Source organism: Taeniopygia guttata, chromosome 7 (genome assembly GCF_048771995.1).
Source record: "Taeniopygia guttata chromosome 7, bTaeGut7.mat, whole genome shotgun sequence".
NCBI lineage: Eukaryota > Metazoa > Chordata > Aves > Passeriformes > Estrildidae > Taeniopygia > Taeniopygia guttata.
In genome coordinates this window covers 32,355,214-32,371,539 of record NC_133032.1, presented here as the reverse complement: position 1 = coordinate 32,371,539, position 16,326 = coordinate 32,355,214, and the positions used below count along the sequence as shown (strand labels likewise).

The following is a 16,326-nucleotide window of genomic DNA, read 5'->3' as shown; positions in this document are numbered from 1 at the left end:
AAATTTTTAGAAGTTGAAAAAAATGTAAAATTTTGATTAATTAAAAAAATCTAAAGTTTTGCTTATTGTATAAGGCAAAAGAAAGGGAGAGTATGCTGAATTCACACTCATTCTGTCTTTGAAAATTATTTTGACTAATGCACTCATTTAGCAGTACACCAGTAAATTTATTTTGGAAAGTGTTCTTCTGATCAGGAAAAGTTAAGATAATCTGAATTACAATAACGTATTTGAAAAGTTAAGTTTTGATCTAATCTGGAATGATTGTTCCTACATCTTATTTTTGCACTAAGATGAATTCTGATTTTCTTTCAGAAGTTTTCCTAACAAGGATGGGAGACATAAAACTGTTCCCTGGCACTTACAAAAAAAAATTACCTGGTAATGGAATAATATTCAAGGTTTTTTTCTTTCTAATCCCACTGTAATCCCACTGGTAACTTCTTAGGTCAGCTTCAGCAATTGTGCTTATGGTGAGAACTAGTCAGTTAATACACTGATCTTATTCCAAAATACTATGGAAGGAAAATTGGCTTATTTCTAGCAACTTAAATCCAGAGTATTTTTTTTTTTTTGCCTGAATTGCTGTTACATAAAATTTACTGAATTTGAATTTCAGAATAGTTTGGCTTATTTCTACTTCAGTCAGAGGAAGGTATTGTAATACTGTAGCTTTTGTCAAGTGTAGTTACTGTAATACCTACAAACCCCTTCACAAAAGTTTAAATGCTGCATACAGGTTTCCTGGAAGAAAAGATTATTTCTTGAAATATGGTACTATAATGAACCAATTTCTAAGAGAATATCTGCCTCAAAAATCACACTGAATATTATTTATTCTCCTATTACCTTGTCTAGATATATGAAGGAGCAGATTCTTAGAAAGGGTATTTTTTTTCCTGCTGGTAACTTTGCTAATCAGTGTGGCTGAAGGTTTTTATTTTGAGAAGGAAGCAGGAGCAGAGGAGCTCCTGGACACTGCCCTGGCACGATCCTGGCCTGGCAGAAGGGTCAGTGCTGATCCTGCTCTGGCAGTGCCAGAGTGGCTGTTCGTAATGGGCAATGTTGGTAATCAATTCATTAAGGACAGGAGCTGGCACTGGGACCTGGGATGAGAAATTCCATCTCCTCCTGCTGATCTGAGGAGTACACTCCATCCTCAAGTGCACTCTGAAGGTTTCCTGCGCTTACGCTCCTTTCCAGTCTGAACTTTTTCAAAAGAAATATGTTTTTGATGCACAGAGCGGCCAATAAAAGCATCATTGGGAAATTTATGAATGCTGCTGCAGAGCTGTTCAGCAGGGATGACAGCTTGTACTGGTGGGGAGTGTTCTGAGTGGAGAATAATGTGGAGAACATTTAGATTGATACACGGGTGGAGGGAGGCACCTATCAGAAACATAAAGTATGGACTTGCTCCTCTTATCCATCACAAGTGTTTAATCTAGGGAACGCTGCTGCTCACTGTGCTCACTTTGTAAGTGAAATCCAGAGATGAAAAAGAAGAATCTAATATGTTTTTCTGACAAGGGTAATGTTAAATCATGAACAATTTGGGATGCTTCTGTAAACTTTTGTGATATGTTGCATTCCTTTGTTTTCCTCCAATTTTGGTCAGCTTGTTCTGAACAAAAGCTGTTAGCTAAACAAAAATGTATTATTACACTTACTGATGTGCTGTCTTAAGCAAAGCTATATTTTAGTCTCTCCTTCCACTGGGAGAAAAGAAAGCAAGAAAAACAGCTGAACACAGATAAAAGCAAGGAAGGTAAAGCAGAAGTCATATTTGTAGCCTTATACTCAAAGATAATGTCAATTGTATATAATTTTAGTTGCATTTATTTTTTTTTTCATATTCTAACATGTTTGCTCAGTTATGATTTGGTTTGTGTTTTTTTCAGGCCTTGGTTATTGTGTTTAATTGGATTCCCATTAGGAAATAAAGAAAAATATTTTTTTTCAAGTTGCATATGGAAAAAAGTATTCAGATGACAGATATCTCTGGTTACTCCGATACTTAGAGTCCTGCAGGACACACTTACTTCACCTTAGACTTAACAGATGTGTCTTTTACACATCTCAGGTTTTGCTAAATAAAATTGGTTATAAAGCATATCAGAAGATACTGTGAATTTTCAAATGGTTTATTTAGGAAAAAGAGAAAGGGTTGGGGAGAAAGAGGAACAAGGTGACACTGGAAAACAAATTTAAACTTGTTGGAATGTTAAGTCTGTAGTGCTTGGAGCAATTTCTGCCTTTTTTCAGCATATGCAGTCTGACTGAGCTATTTGTGCATTGCTTTAGGCTGCTTTTTTAATGAAAGTACAAATAAACCCTCATCTACAGCTTTTATCTTCATCAACAGTCTAGAAATTCTTATTTTATAGTGCTCACGGTGAATAGTGTTGAGCACTAGGAGGTCTGCACTGGGAACAGTGCTGAAAAGACATCATCTAAGATTGCATCAAGACTGTAGAATGGTCTTGCAAGGAAAAGCATTCACAATTTATAAATACACTGCTGCGGTTTGGCTGCAGCTGGCAACCAAGCCCCACACCCCACTCCAGCAGGATGTGGAGAAGAAAACTGGGAGGGTAAAAGTGAGACACAGCTCATATATCTGCATGAAAAATCATGCTGAATATTATTCTCCTATTGCCTTATCTAGATATATGAAGAAGGAACAGCTTCTTACAAAGGTTCTTTTTTCCTTCTGGTAACTTTACTAATCAGTGTGACTGGAGCTTTTCATTTTGAGGAGGAACCAGGAACACAGGAGCTCCCTGCCACTGCTCATGGGTTGAGAAAATAATAGTTTAATAATGGAAATGTTAAAACAACAACAAATTGTAATGGAAAGGAAAATAACAAAGAGGAATAAACCCCAAGAAAGAGAAGTGATGCAAATGTAAACAAGTGCTCACTCCCCACTGCCTGATGTCCAGCAGTCCCTGAGCAGTGGTCCCTGGCCAGCCTTCCCCCTGTTTATTGCTGAGCAGGATGCCAGATGCTCTGGGACATCCCTGGGGTCACTTGGGGTCAGCTGTCCCTGCTGTGTCCCCTCCCAGCTCCCTGTGCTCCCCCAGCCCCTCGCTGATGGGGTGAGGAGCACCAGAGCCCGTGGGTCCATGTAGGCACTGCTCAGCAGTAATGAAATATCTTGGTGTTATCAACACTGTTTGCAGCACAAATCCAAAACACAGAGCAGCTCCTGTGAGAAAAAAGAACTGTACCCCAGCCAAAAGCAGTGCAAACATCAACAATTCTGTGTATGGATCTGGAAACTGCAGTTTGGGTTGGGAGGGAGAGTCTTGCTTGTACAAAGAGTGCTAGAGTGTAGCGTGGTGTACTCGGATCACCACATTCAGTCACTGAAATCTAAGATAAATGTTCAGTAAATACCTTATTTAGAAGGTCACGTGGAAGCACACCACAGAAAGCACTAAAGTGTTTTGAGGTATTGAGTTTTCAGCATAGTTTGGGTTCCACATGGACTGGATTCTTGGATGCCTGTTACCACTGCCTCTCTAAAGAACAATTAATGGCTACATTGTGAATATTTTTGATTTTTTTTTCCTCAGTTAAGTGGTTATGAGCAATCATAAGCACTGTTTAATTATGTGTCCTACATTTATTTTATTCTTGGTCGATTAATGTGTGATTAAAGTGTGGTTTTGCAAAATTGCAGGCACGACTCTCAGAAGAATTTGAATTTGCTACCATTGTAAAGCCTTTGTCTCTAATAAATTTCAGAGTTGAAGAATTAAAAGGAATTCAGAAAAGATGATCCCACTCAGGCATCACAATCTGACACCTAAAATTGAAATAGAGATCTTTTGTATCTGAGGGATCCTTACTGCATTGCATCTGAAAAACTTCACTTCTCTGAAGGACCTATGCTTATCACATGAAAATGATCTTTAGCTTCTACAAGCAAAGATGTCATTTTTAATTATTACTTATCACTTTCCAGACAAGCAATTCTGTCATCCAACACTCATTGGAAAAATCAGCATTTTGAAGGTGTTGATCTTTTTTAATTCTTTTCTGGTTCAATCAGATTTTTGTCAATGTGTGCTTGTGAAAGAGTGCTCATTTATAATCAGTGCTCTAGATCCCAGATCCAGTTACATCAGTATTAGATTATGCTATTTTATATTATTATAGCCACTTGTCCAGTGCCTGATCATAGTTTCTACTGTAAAAAAGAAATTCTAGAATAATCTTTGCCAGCTACTTATTTTTTTTTCTTTGTGTCTTCTGATGTGTACTCTTCTTGGTTTGAGATTTTATAGCTGCCGAATTAAGTATTTTTAAGTGAGCTCTCTTTTTTTCCTCCCTTTTCCATGTGTATGTGTGTAGTGTTATTCCTAGAAAGCATCTTAGAAAGAAGAAAGGGCTGATGGTGCTACCAATAAAATTTCTAAAGTGACATAATTTCTGAAATAATAGTTAAGAAATAGCTGCCTAAGTATCCCTTTGACACTTCTCTTTTCCTTGAAAAGGTGACAGTTCTCAGAGGAAAGACATCCCAATGACTGATGGTTAGGGTTAGGAGCCTTTAGCCTTTCTTGGGATGAAGGAAGAGGTAATTTCTGAACTAGGCAGTTTGTTCTCTTATCTTTTGAAAGCTTCTCTATGATCTTTTCTATCACTGTAGTTACTCCCTGTTTATCAACAGTGAAAACAGTTTCTTGTTCAATATTCTGAAAGGTAGATGGAAGGGAGAAGAGAGAAAATTGGCTTTACATTCCACAGGTTCCAGTAAATTATCATTTGCAATTTCAGGTGGATTTCCTGCTGCCTTAATTTATTGTTCTTACTTTATTTATTAGTGGAAAGAGGGAATATTATACTGCTCTTCCCTAGTGCAGCTAACTGAAATTCAGCTTTCTGATAAGTCTCAGTCAGGGCACTGCATTGTACAGCTTCATAGATCAATGTCTTTAGTGATTTATATCCTTCCATTGATCCTGGGTGCAGGGAGTGTTTCCATCCCTTGTTTTCCATTGGCCACGGGGCCCACGGTGTTTCAGCAGAGGGTTTATCAGCACTGGACTGCTTGTTTCATTTATGGAGCAAACTGAATACTGAAAATGGTCAGGGCAGGATGTCATTTATGATTTGCAAAATACTCTTAGTTTCAGAAGAGCAATGACAGCTTAAACCAGCCTGAGAAGCTGGTTTAAACTTTAACCACAATATACATAATAACCACATAACAACCACATACACCACATTTAACCACATAACACCACATTTAACCACATAATAACCACAATATACATAATAACCACAATATAAACTTTAACTTTAACCACAATATACATGAACTTATTTTGTGCTCCTTGACAGAAGCATGTGGAACTCGATTGTAAGTTTCTCATTAATTTCTGTAGGAAAGGGTCTACAGCAAGCAGCATAATCCTAGTTTCAGTAAGATTTGAATTTTTTATATTTTTATTTACTCTTTGTTGACGCAGAGCATTAGAGAAGTAGATGAGCCTTTACTGCAGAATTCTCATCAGGCTGTTGTGTTTGCATCCTCTCATGGTACAGGCATGTATCTTAAACTCATTGGTCTGGGGAGACCCAGAGTGGAGTTATTGCCTTTCTTTTCTTTTCTTTCCATTTATTTTTTTTTTTAATAGCTGTTTTATTTCCAGAACACCATTTCCACCTGTTACCTTTCCCCAGAAATTAAACTGCACTGATCAGCAGGAGAGCACTAACTCTGCCTTTGCTGGACTTCACACCTGGGGAGGATTTTGTTATTCAGTTTGAACACAGCCTGCCTGTGACTGTGCAATATGTGAGGCATGAGCAGAGACTGCTCAGGAGTGGCAAAAGATGCTCTCTGGGATAACACAAGAAGTGTAGGACTTCAGGAAAAGAAGGAGTAAGCTGCTTTACTCCATTCTTTGCCTTCAGCATGCTCACCCCAGAGCCCTCTGCAGAATTTGTCCAACATCCCACAGGATTTGCACATTTCCTCTGGCAGATCTCTGCCCCTTCCTTCCTCCCCAGCACTCAGCTGCCTTTGATTTTAACAGATTTTGCACACTCAAAAGGTTTCTGTCATTCCAAAAGCCTTTGTCACCTCCCTCTTTAGGGATTTGACTTCTGGCACAAAGGGTGCTTTACAAATCCCTGTTTGCTTTCTGGAGTGTGGATTTTCCACTCTGCCCTCACTGGACATCACCCAGGTGGAACTGGTGAATGTGATGGGGCAGTGCCCTCAGCCCATGGCATATCTAAGCACAGTTTCTAAGGTTAGAAGTTTTTCCTCTGTTCTGCACCTTTTCCATGGCTGAAATGCTGAAATACATTTATTATTGCTCAGTAGTAAACTGTTTTTGGAACTATGTGAGCTGTACTTCAACACTCAGGCAGGGGTAACAGCAGTAAAGTGTCATGAGGTATTCAAATGCACATCAGGATGTGAAACAGGATGTGTGTTCTGCTTGTGCCACTAATTTTGTAATTAGAAGATGAACAGGTTACCTTTTCACGTGGCTGGGATTTACTCTCTGAGAAGCTGCATTTCTTCACTTTCTGTAATGAAATGTCATAACCTGTGCTTTCTTCTACTTGTCCTTTGAAATTACTGCCCTGACTTTGTGCAGGAAAAGTGACTCTGTGCGTGTGTTTATGTTTTATTCTATTGTTAGCCACATCCAATTCAGGTCACATCCTCTCCTAAAAATAATAGTTTGTATTTGAATGGCATCAGAGATATACCTTTGTCATTTCTTTCCCCTGAGTTCATTGTTTTATCTCAATGCACTCCTTAGGGTAACTTGAAGCAAAGATGGTTTAATGGCTCTTTTTCAGGTACTTGATTGTTGCATCAGTGAGTAGCAAGCACAAAAAAACAAAGCCCAAGTACTATATTGATGTTTCCTATGTGATCAGGGTAGCAGTAATGTTGGAAACCTGATGGAGTGGCTCTTTGACATCTGTGTTTTGGGGCTCAGAATGAGTTCTTTGCTTCAGTAATTAAGCCCATATTATATAAAACTAATTCTTGATTAAAGTTTTAACATAGTAATAGTCAATTTCTAAGCTAGTTAATATTTTAAAAATATATTGTTGTGAATGTGATCCAGACTGCTGATTTTTTCAGCATGTATTTTTCTTATAGTTACCTACATGGGTTTTAGTAAAGATAATGTCTTGCTATTAACTCTCAAACACTTGTATTTGCACATTATTCAAGCAGGATCAGTTCTTTATGAAGATGCAGACTTCTATGCTTAGGCAGAGTGCATGTAGTGTAGTAGTTATGGGGAAAGCATCTCAATTCTGGGGTAACTCAAAGATCATGAATATCTGAACTTTTGTGCATAATTATCAGAAAGGCACATGAAGACTAGATGCTCATTGAGGGAATTCTCTAGGTTTGTTTTGACACCCAGTATTTAATGTTGATTTACCACATATTTTCCATTCTCCAGCTGCTTGGGAGTTGTCAGACTGCATCTGCTCATGCAGTTAGAGAAGGTGGTTTGCAAGGTAGAGCCAGTCCCTCCTGTGTTGTGCTCTGATGATGGTTCACCCTCTACATCTGTGGAGTTCTTTTTCTTCCCCTTATGCTTGCCTTGCCATTTTGGGCAATGTTTTGCATTGCCTGCTTGTAGTCTTGGAGTTTTCTTTCTCTGTCTCACTCTATGGACAGAGAGCTTGGACAGATAATTATTGGAGTTAGCAGAATTCACTGTTCAATCCTATGATTTCTACAGAACTCTGGTAAAACTCAGCAGTTTTTCAGAAGCTGCAGCTGGTAACAACTCAGGCTGACTGACTGGAAATAGGCTGGGGCACTTCTGAAAGTTTTGTTTGCCAGTCTCACTCTCTCCAGTTATATGCTAGAGCAGATCTTAAATCAGTATTCATCCTGTAGCAGCTTGATTTTCAGCCCAATATTTAATAATTCAAATATTAGCTCTAGATGAAGAAAGGTGAAAGACATGAAGTGTGAACATATGTTAGCTTTCCCTCAATAAACTGCTTTATCTCTCAGTGGCAAAATGCTGCCACTGAAAGCTGGTATGTTCAATGTTCATTGCAACTTCTAAAGAAGCAAATGGAACTTATTAAAGAAATGACGAGTTCTGAGTTTTAAAAATCTGAAATAGAAGTAGCAGTTAAGTTGTGCATACACTTGCAGAATTGGCAGAGCATGTGTCACAGAGCCTTCATGACTCCACTTATTTAGTACTTTAATCATGTCACTAGCGACTTCCTCTGTCTTTTTTTCATTCATATACAAGGGAGAATTGGAGATATTTGCATAGCTAACTTCACTTGCACCTGTGAGTAATGACATTTTTAAAAAATCATTTCAGGAAAAGCTGTCAGAAGACAGTAGGAGATGTAAAGAAGGCATGGAAAAAAATCGCACACAGGCAGATGAGGATTCACAAAGTGAAAGCAGCAGCACTGAGGAGGAAAAGGAAAAAACAAAATTGCTCTTGGAGCGTTTGAAAGCTCTGGAGGTAAGAAGCACAAGAGTTTCACACATAAAAGACCACCCTCCCCCCTGCCTCATTCATTTATGGGCACTGAATCACCCTGTAGTATTAATCTAATCTTTCACAGTTCACCTGATTTCATGTTATGGGGTATTTTTTTCACAATTCATTTACCAAGGGTGAACAAGAAACTTAGAACCACTAAAAGGATTCCTTTCTAATGCTGAGCATCACATATCTTTAAAAGGAACTTAATACATTATTTTAATTCCTTTGAGACCATTTAATAAGAAAAATTGCTTTTACTCGTTTTGTTTCAATTATTAATACTGCAAGACTAATATAGGTGGTTTAACAACTGTCATAAAACTAGTTTTGCTCCAGTGTAGTTTATTGCTCAGTTTTTAATTGCTGGTCTGCTTGCTTGGGAGAGCTCAGGCTTTTTTACTGCCCGGCTGTGGAAAATCTATTTCCTTGTGGACCTCACGGAGAACTGCACACTCCACATTTTGAGTGCATTTCTGGAAAATTAGGATCTGCAAAATACTGCACCTTGTGGTAGCTTCTAACTAGTGGAGAAGTTTCAAAGTTTTCTAAGGCAGCCATGGACAAGGTGCAGGTAAAACTTTAACCACAATATACATGAACTTATTTTGTGCTCCTTGATAGAAGCATGGGCTTCAATGTCTATGAAAAAAATGAGACTGCGTATTTTGATCTAATTTTTAACTGCTGCAAAGTTGTATTTTTCAATTTTCTAGTGTGTCCTCTCTTCTGTTCAAGTATCTATGTAGCATTATAGATATGGGCAAATGATTGCCTTAGAATGATCTGAGTGACATTTTGCCTGTGTAATAGATTTATCACTAGCCCTAGACATTTTTGTTTGTATGAAGGCCCTTTTACATGATAATTTTTGGGTTGAATTGTACTCTGATAGATGAAGACTCTGGATTTTTGTTCTTGAGGACTTTGTTAAAAGTAAAATATGAACAGTTACAACCAGTCCTGTTTGCATCTAAATACAGGATCTGAAATCTCAAAGGTGTGGGCAGTTTCTGCAATTTTACTTTAAAGGCTTAGACTGTAAAATAAAAATATGTAATATGAAGTAACTCTAATTTTGCTCTGGGGAGAAAAAAATACATGCTACTAAGTGTTTAGACAGTAGAACTCTAAAAAAAGTGTACAGTTTAATATAGTCTTGCTTTATCTGTCGATGACTGTAGGTTCCTTGTGGTCTTTTATTTCCAAAATATGCATGATTTCTGTTTGCTTTGCCTCATTCTTAATCAGTCTGCATGACATTTGCAGTTCTTTATGTCTCCAGCTGGTAGGGAGGTGTTCAATAGGGTCACAGCCTTTATCAGTTGTGGCAAATTGCCCAGATACAGAAAGCAGCACCGAGGACAGGCAGGATGTGGTTCAGGGAGGGCAGTGGAGACTTCTCCTCGCTGGTGGCAGGGCTGAGCAGTGCCCTGCTCAAAACCACCTTAGAGAATGCCAACACTTCAGGATTAATCTACATAAGGAGTGTAAGCAGCTAGCAAAGGAGAAAGATGAGCTCCAGGGCCAGCATTAATTGTGATCCAATATAATCAAAACAATGTGTTGTTAACTGTGTGTTGTCTAACATTATGTATTTTTGCTGCGTTTTTCTCTTGAAGAATATAAATTGTAGTGTCAAAGACTGTTGGGCTTATTAATTAAGAGACTTTTTTATAAGTTACATGCAATTAGCTGTTCTAATTCTTTACTATTTTCAGACTAATTATTCTAAATATTTTATTAGTCAATGTAGAAAGGAACAAAAAATTACTGTTTGTTAGCTTTTTGTGCTGTGAGTGTCAGGATCTTTAATCTTACTTTACATGATTAGATGTTACTGAATTAATGGAATCAGAAAGGCTAATAAAGTGCTTACTAGAATTGGTCCTCCATCTGTGCCCTCTAGAATCTGAGCACTGCCTATAAAAGAAGCTGTTAAAAGTAATAGTCAGAGTGTGTGACCTAATCCATTAATGCCTATTAATATAATTTCATTAATATAATCAGTGGTAAGAAAGCTTTTGATATTTCTTCCTATTTGTTTGTTGCTCAACTATAGTACGTGAGAAGCTGCTCTGTTAGGGCATTGTAGAATTATTTCATTCTCCTCCTCCTCAGCTGTGTTCACTGGCCTGTTTCTTGGGTGAGCTCTTAAAGTCTCTACAAAGGCACATATATTAGAAATTTACATTTACACACATGTGTATAAATGTATTTGACAGTGCACACCTAAGAAAAAGCCTGCACAAATGGTGTGAAGTTTTTATTCTATAGAAGTTTAGGTCCAGCAGGTATTTTTTGTTCTGGTTAATACCTTCTCTTGGCTGCTCACACAAAAAGTTGGGTAAATCTGAGCTAATTTTCCAGTGAACGAAGTACCAAAAGAGAAAAGCTATCCACCAGCTCAGGGATAAATGGGTAGCTTCTCCAGATACTTGTACAATAAAACAGATTACTTAGCTTCTTTTGTTTGGAATGTCTGTATGGGATAATCATTCCTGTTCCATACATAGAGCAAATTGTTTCTGTCCTTCCTGGCATATTGTAGATGTGAGGTACATGGTGGTTTCTGTGAATGGGAAAAAGCCTGCAGTCATCCTGGTCAGGTGGACCTGGAGCAGGAAATCTAAGAATAAGAAAATGGGCAAGGCTTCAGTTTCACAGGAAACTTTCTTTAAGTAGCCTCCCTTATCATGGGAGTTGTATTTAAAATATCTTCTTTTCTTTTTTTTTTTTCTTTTTTTTTTTTCTTTTTTTTTTTGGTCAATTGTATTGCCAAATAAATTTCAGTAATACCTTTTATGTTTTATTAACTGCTGTTTATCCTAGAAATTTTCTCACTGAACAGTACAAATCAGTATAATAAAGTATTTTTGTAGTCAGCCCAAGTGAAAGCTATCATATACTTTGGTAGGAAATATCTACACGTATTCTCCCATTGCTTCTTTTGCCTATATTTTTTTTACATCCTTTATCACTTACAGCAAATTCTATTTCCACTTTGCTGATTGATAAATACCATATGTTTCTAATCAAATGAAACAGATGACAAATAAAAAATGGTTCACACCATCTTGTGTCCCATTTTACATAGTTGAAATTAATTGTGATTTCCTGGATATCCAAATTCCTTTATGCCTTCAGCATTTTTAGTTGGCTGCTCTTGAAATGCCATTTAATTTACTTCAGTAGTTATGATCAAATGCCTTCTAGCTCTTATGAAGAAAAAAAATTCTTTATATCTTCTCTATGTATTTGGAGTGCTGAAAAAATGAAATATTAATGAAATATGGTGAATAACATATGAACTCTGTGGTGGAATTTCTTTTTTTAAATTCTGCTTTCATCACCAGAAGAATTGTAGCCAGAAATATACAAAAAGTATAATTTATTCTGGACATGCATCAACCCCCATACAGCAATTCCAGATTTTTTCACTATTTTCACAATTACAGTAAAACAATAATGTTATATTTCCAAAGTCACATACATACAAGTTAGAGATTTTTCACAAAGCCTTAATTTGCTCTCCTGGGTATGTTAGGTGTTATATGGATTTTCATTTCAAGATTGTCCACTATTTCTTTTTTCCAGCAATAACAATTTATACATTTACAGTCCACAGAGGGAAGCTTTAAGAATATTCTATATTAGACAAACAGTGTCTGTAAAGGCCTTAAGAGTGTCCCAAAGCTTTGATATCCAATATGGAGCTATGGGTTCTCTGCCCCAATTTAGCCTCAAATGACTGAAATGTAAGCACCAAGCACCTGCATAATTGCAAATTATTTAAACTGATATACAGCATTAATGTCAGTCTTAATCTAAACATGTCTGTAAAAGCTATAGTTGCTTTGATTTTAAAAATTTAATCAGTGATAAATACTGTGTCAGCTTTGAAGGCTTATTAAAGTCTGTCATTTGCACAGACATTTATGCAGAGAGGGTAATTCAGTATGAATTAACCATGTCTGACTCTGTGAAATGCTCCAGCTCTTTTGGATGTCCTTTGGAACTGCAGTAGTGCAACTTGCTTAGGAAGTATTTGCTTTTTGCTGCTCATGAGGTGTCTGGGACAGAGCACAGCTAAGACCTTGTAAAACCACAGTATTTGCATTCAAAATTAAATAAACACGGGCAAAAAGGAGGAGGTGCCCCTGGTTTGCTGAGTGTCTGCTTCTCCATCTGCAATGGGCACGAGTTCTTTCAGCCTCCAAAATACTGATTGAGGGCTGCTCCCAAGCTTGCATTTTTCAGCAAACCACTGGGGTAGCATTAGATGGTAACCTTGAAGTTATTGAATGAAAAGCCTAATTCATGTGTGAAAATCTCATTTCTTGTGGGTGAGTGAGACTCAATGAAAGTTTCAGTAAACTAAGCTGCCGTAGAAGCAGTATCTGCTGGGGTAGAATCATGAAACCACTCTAAGTTTAATTAAATAATTTTGCCCTCTTACTCTTTGCAGTTCATCACAGAGAGATGTGTTCTGTTTTAATAAATTGAGCTTTGGGAGAAAACTCACTCAGGATAATAAGCTGAGTGTTCAAATATATTAGAGGAGTAATTTCCCTTTTATCATCACCATTAAACAAATGAGGAAGTATGTCAAGTATTTCCGATATTATGTTTTTACTACTCTGCAGAGGAAGAAAGACATGATAGCCATGAACTATGAACTATAAAATAGAAATATGAGGAAGGTACATAATTCCTCTGGGTGGATTGAGAGGATAACTTTGAATGGGATGCTGATGGTTTTTATTTTGCTCTTTATTTTCTCTTTTTTGTTTTTATTTGAATGATTTTCCATGTTCTGCAAGTTAAAAATGTTAAGAAAACAAATAATTGTTTTCTTTTCCATGGAAAGAAACACACCATATGCAGAGGCGAAGAGCCCGAGTTTCTGAAAATATCTGTGAGGAAAGACTTCATGTTTATTGAAAGTCAGCTGATTCACTGGTGTATAGGAAATGTGAATCACTTGACTTAGATGCATAGAAAAATAATGAAACTTTAAAATATTTTGTAGCAACATTCTAAAAATTTTGTAGCAACCAGTCTTGTTCCAGCCCATGTGTTTAATCTGATTCAGCCTCTTCTTAGCCCAATGCCTTGGCCATCCACACTAGATCCATTATGCCAATTTGTCACAGAAGACCAACCTACTTAATTCTAATTATTGGATGATTTTACTTTAAATCTTTTCAGGAGACTTTTATAATTCGTTTTCTGAACTGTGCCTAAGAACTCTTTTGTTTTTCATAGCGAGGGATCAGACAATGAGGGAAAGTTTTATTTCCAACCTTACACGCTGGCTGATAATGAATCAGCACAGAATTGCATCACTGGTTTCAAAACCAGCCCAGTTTATTCCAGCTCATTCCAGATAACATTATTGGCAAACTGTTTCAACTTTCCAAGTGCTGAGTAAATTTTAAACTAAAACTGAACAAGTACTATTAAGCTGAATGTTTTCTATCACCTGTTGGTGCTTGAGCTCATCTGCTGTAGGTCCTCAGTGGCTCAGTTGGTCTTTGAGAAGCAAATTTCATGGTTGTTATCTGTTTCTCCTTGCCTTTGTGCCCTGGGGAACTTTCCTCCTGCAGTCTGTCCTCCCCTGCTCTGGCTGAAGTCCTCAACATCTCGTCCTTCCCAGCTGTTTGTAGCCCTCCTGCCAGTTCCCATCTTCCACCGTGGCTTTTCCAGCCATCCCACCAGGCTGTGAGGCTCCAGAGCTGGCACAGCGTTATCTCTTAGGATGTTACTGGAAATACAATCCTCATATGGATGAGGGCTTATAGAAACCTCTCCTGGGCAGACTGTTCAATTCACTTAGAATGTGGTGAGTATTTAAGAGAAGAGGATGGATTTCCTGCAGATGTGTAAAATATTTATCTTTCTATTTTTCTCTCTCTTTTTATTTTTTTTTCCTAAGCCGCTTGAAATTCATGGCAACTTCTCTTTTGGCATAGAAAAATCAAGATGATCTAGTAGGGATATGAATTTACAACAGGGGTGTTGAAAATAGCTCTGCCCACTGGATGTAAGAAGAGCTGTTCAGATTTACTCTGTCATTGCTGTAACCATAACCTGCCATCATTAGGGACAGATTTCTGATCCACTGTTCACCAAACAGTTCCATCTTCTGAAATGAGAGAGTGCCTTGGTAAAAATAATTATACATTAAGTCATTGTCTCTGTGGTCCAAGAGAAGGCCATGCTTATCTGCATTTTTCTCACTATTCAGTTCAACAGAAGCTTAAAATGCTTTTTAAAATCAACCTTGGCACCTCCTGGGAAATTTAGTCTGAGTTACAAACAGTATTGTTTTCTTTTCTGATTAAGTCTAAGGGAAAATAAGAGAATATGGAATTGCATCTCCTATGACACACCATGGCAGTGGTTCAGAAGTTAAATGTTTTGGATCACAATGTGCAGAGCTTCTGAGGGTTTAGCACGTGTTGAAAAGGTAAAAGCTTCCACATCAGCTCTCTGTTTTGTACTCTCACATACCCACAAAGCAGTAATATATTGAAATAAGCTAATTCAACCAAGTGTTCAACAGAGTATCCTTTAACTCTTATTCCTGTTCTGTTGTGCCTTAGACCAGCATTTAAGTTTTCCGCTTGTCATCATGTCATACCCCATCAACTACTTGTGAATTTTGCTGCATATCAGAATTTTTCTCCTTTAGCCTGCTCATGCAGTAAACAGGTTTTAATGAGAGTTACTTTCCAGCTTGAGTGCTCATCACACACATCAGTGTATCCCAGTGAGGTACAAGGCACATAGAAAAGGAGTGAGTAAATTGTGCTGTTCCTGACTTCTTCCTTCTCAAGGCAGAACAATATAAAATGCTCTTTTCCAGGATAGTGACTCCAACATCTTGCAGGGGGGAGAAAATACAATATATGCATATGTTTTATATGCAAATTTTTTACTTCACATTAATATTTTAGTCAGGGTGCTGTTTAGAATATCCTTTAGTACCTACAGTGGTGATTTTTTTTCTCTAAGTTTTGCTGCATGGAGTTATAGGTATACTATAGAATCCTCAGGACAATATACTGAGTTCTGGAAATTTTATTGAAACAAATGAGATCATAGATATTTAATGTTCATTTTACCACAGCCAAATGAAATTATATCTATTTTCTGTAAAAAGCAGGTAATAAATTAATTGTTTTCTAGGATTTTCCAAGTTCCAGTCCAGTGGCTCTCTCTTACAGCTGTGTACCACAGAGAAAGCTCTGTGGTCTTTATATAGTTCAGAGTATTGAATATGGCCACAGGAATAATGATTTGGTGCCAGAAGGTCTGAGAATAGGTGTAGTCAGTGAAGAAAAGGCAAGTCACAGAAGTCAAGGAAAATCATTTTGGTTTTATTAAACCTGTCAAATTTTCTCTATTGTAACGAATGTTAACTGTATTCTGCACACAGTCCTTGCTAGGTTGCAGTGAAGGAATCTGCTATTTCTGTCTGCCTTTTATAATCTAATGATAGTTTTTCAGTACCCTCCTTTCCAAGTGTGGTGCCTTCTTGCAGATAATCAGCAGTTAATGTAACTTACCTTTTTCAGCAATCAGGCGTGTGGTACAATCGAGAATCCACTCTCCCCATGGAATGGAATGAGATTTCCCAACGCGCTGTTATAGATCTAGGTGCCTGTGTTTATCCCCACACATCCATCATTTCAGAGAGTGAGACTCAGTAATTTTTTTAAATAGTTTCTCTCAGCTTTGCACTCTGGGCCTGGCTCTCCACAAGCCCTTTCTGTGAGCCTGCTCATTACTCACAGTGGCA

At 37.5% G+C, this 16,326-nt stretch overlaps 1 protein-coding gene across 23 annotated transcripts in view; it reads left to right on the top strand.

Moving 5' to 3' along the window:
* NCKAP5 (NCK associated protein 5) overlaps positions 1-16,326 on the top strand; it is a 414,162-nt gene that overhangs the window by 292,503 nt on the left and 105,333 nt on the right. For 22 of the 23 annotated variants that reach the window (XM_072931702.1, XM_072931703.1, XM_072931701.1 and 19 more), the window contains one exon: positions 8,349-8,498. The exons of the other annotated variant lie outside the window; for it this stretch is intronic. In XM_072931702.1, the coding sequence (XP_072787803.1) occupies positions 8,349-8,498 (150 nt within the window). The remainder of the gene's footprint in view (positions 1-8,348; positions 8,499-16,326) is intronic. 23 annotated transcript variants of the gene reach the window in all.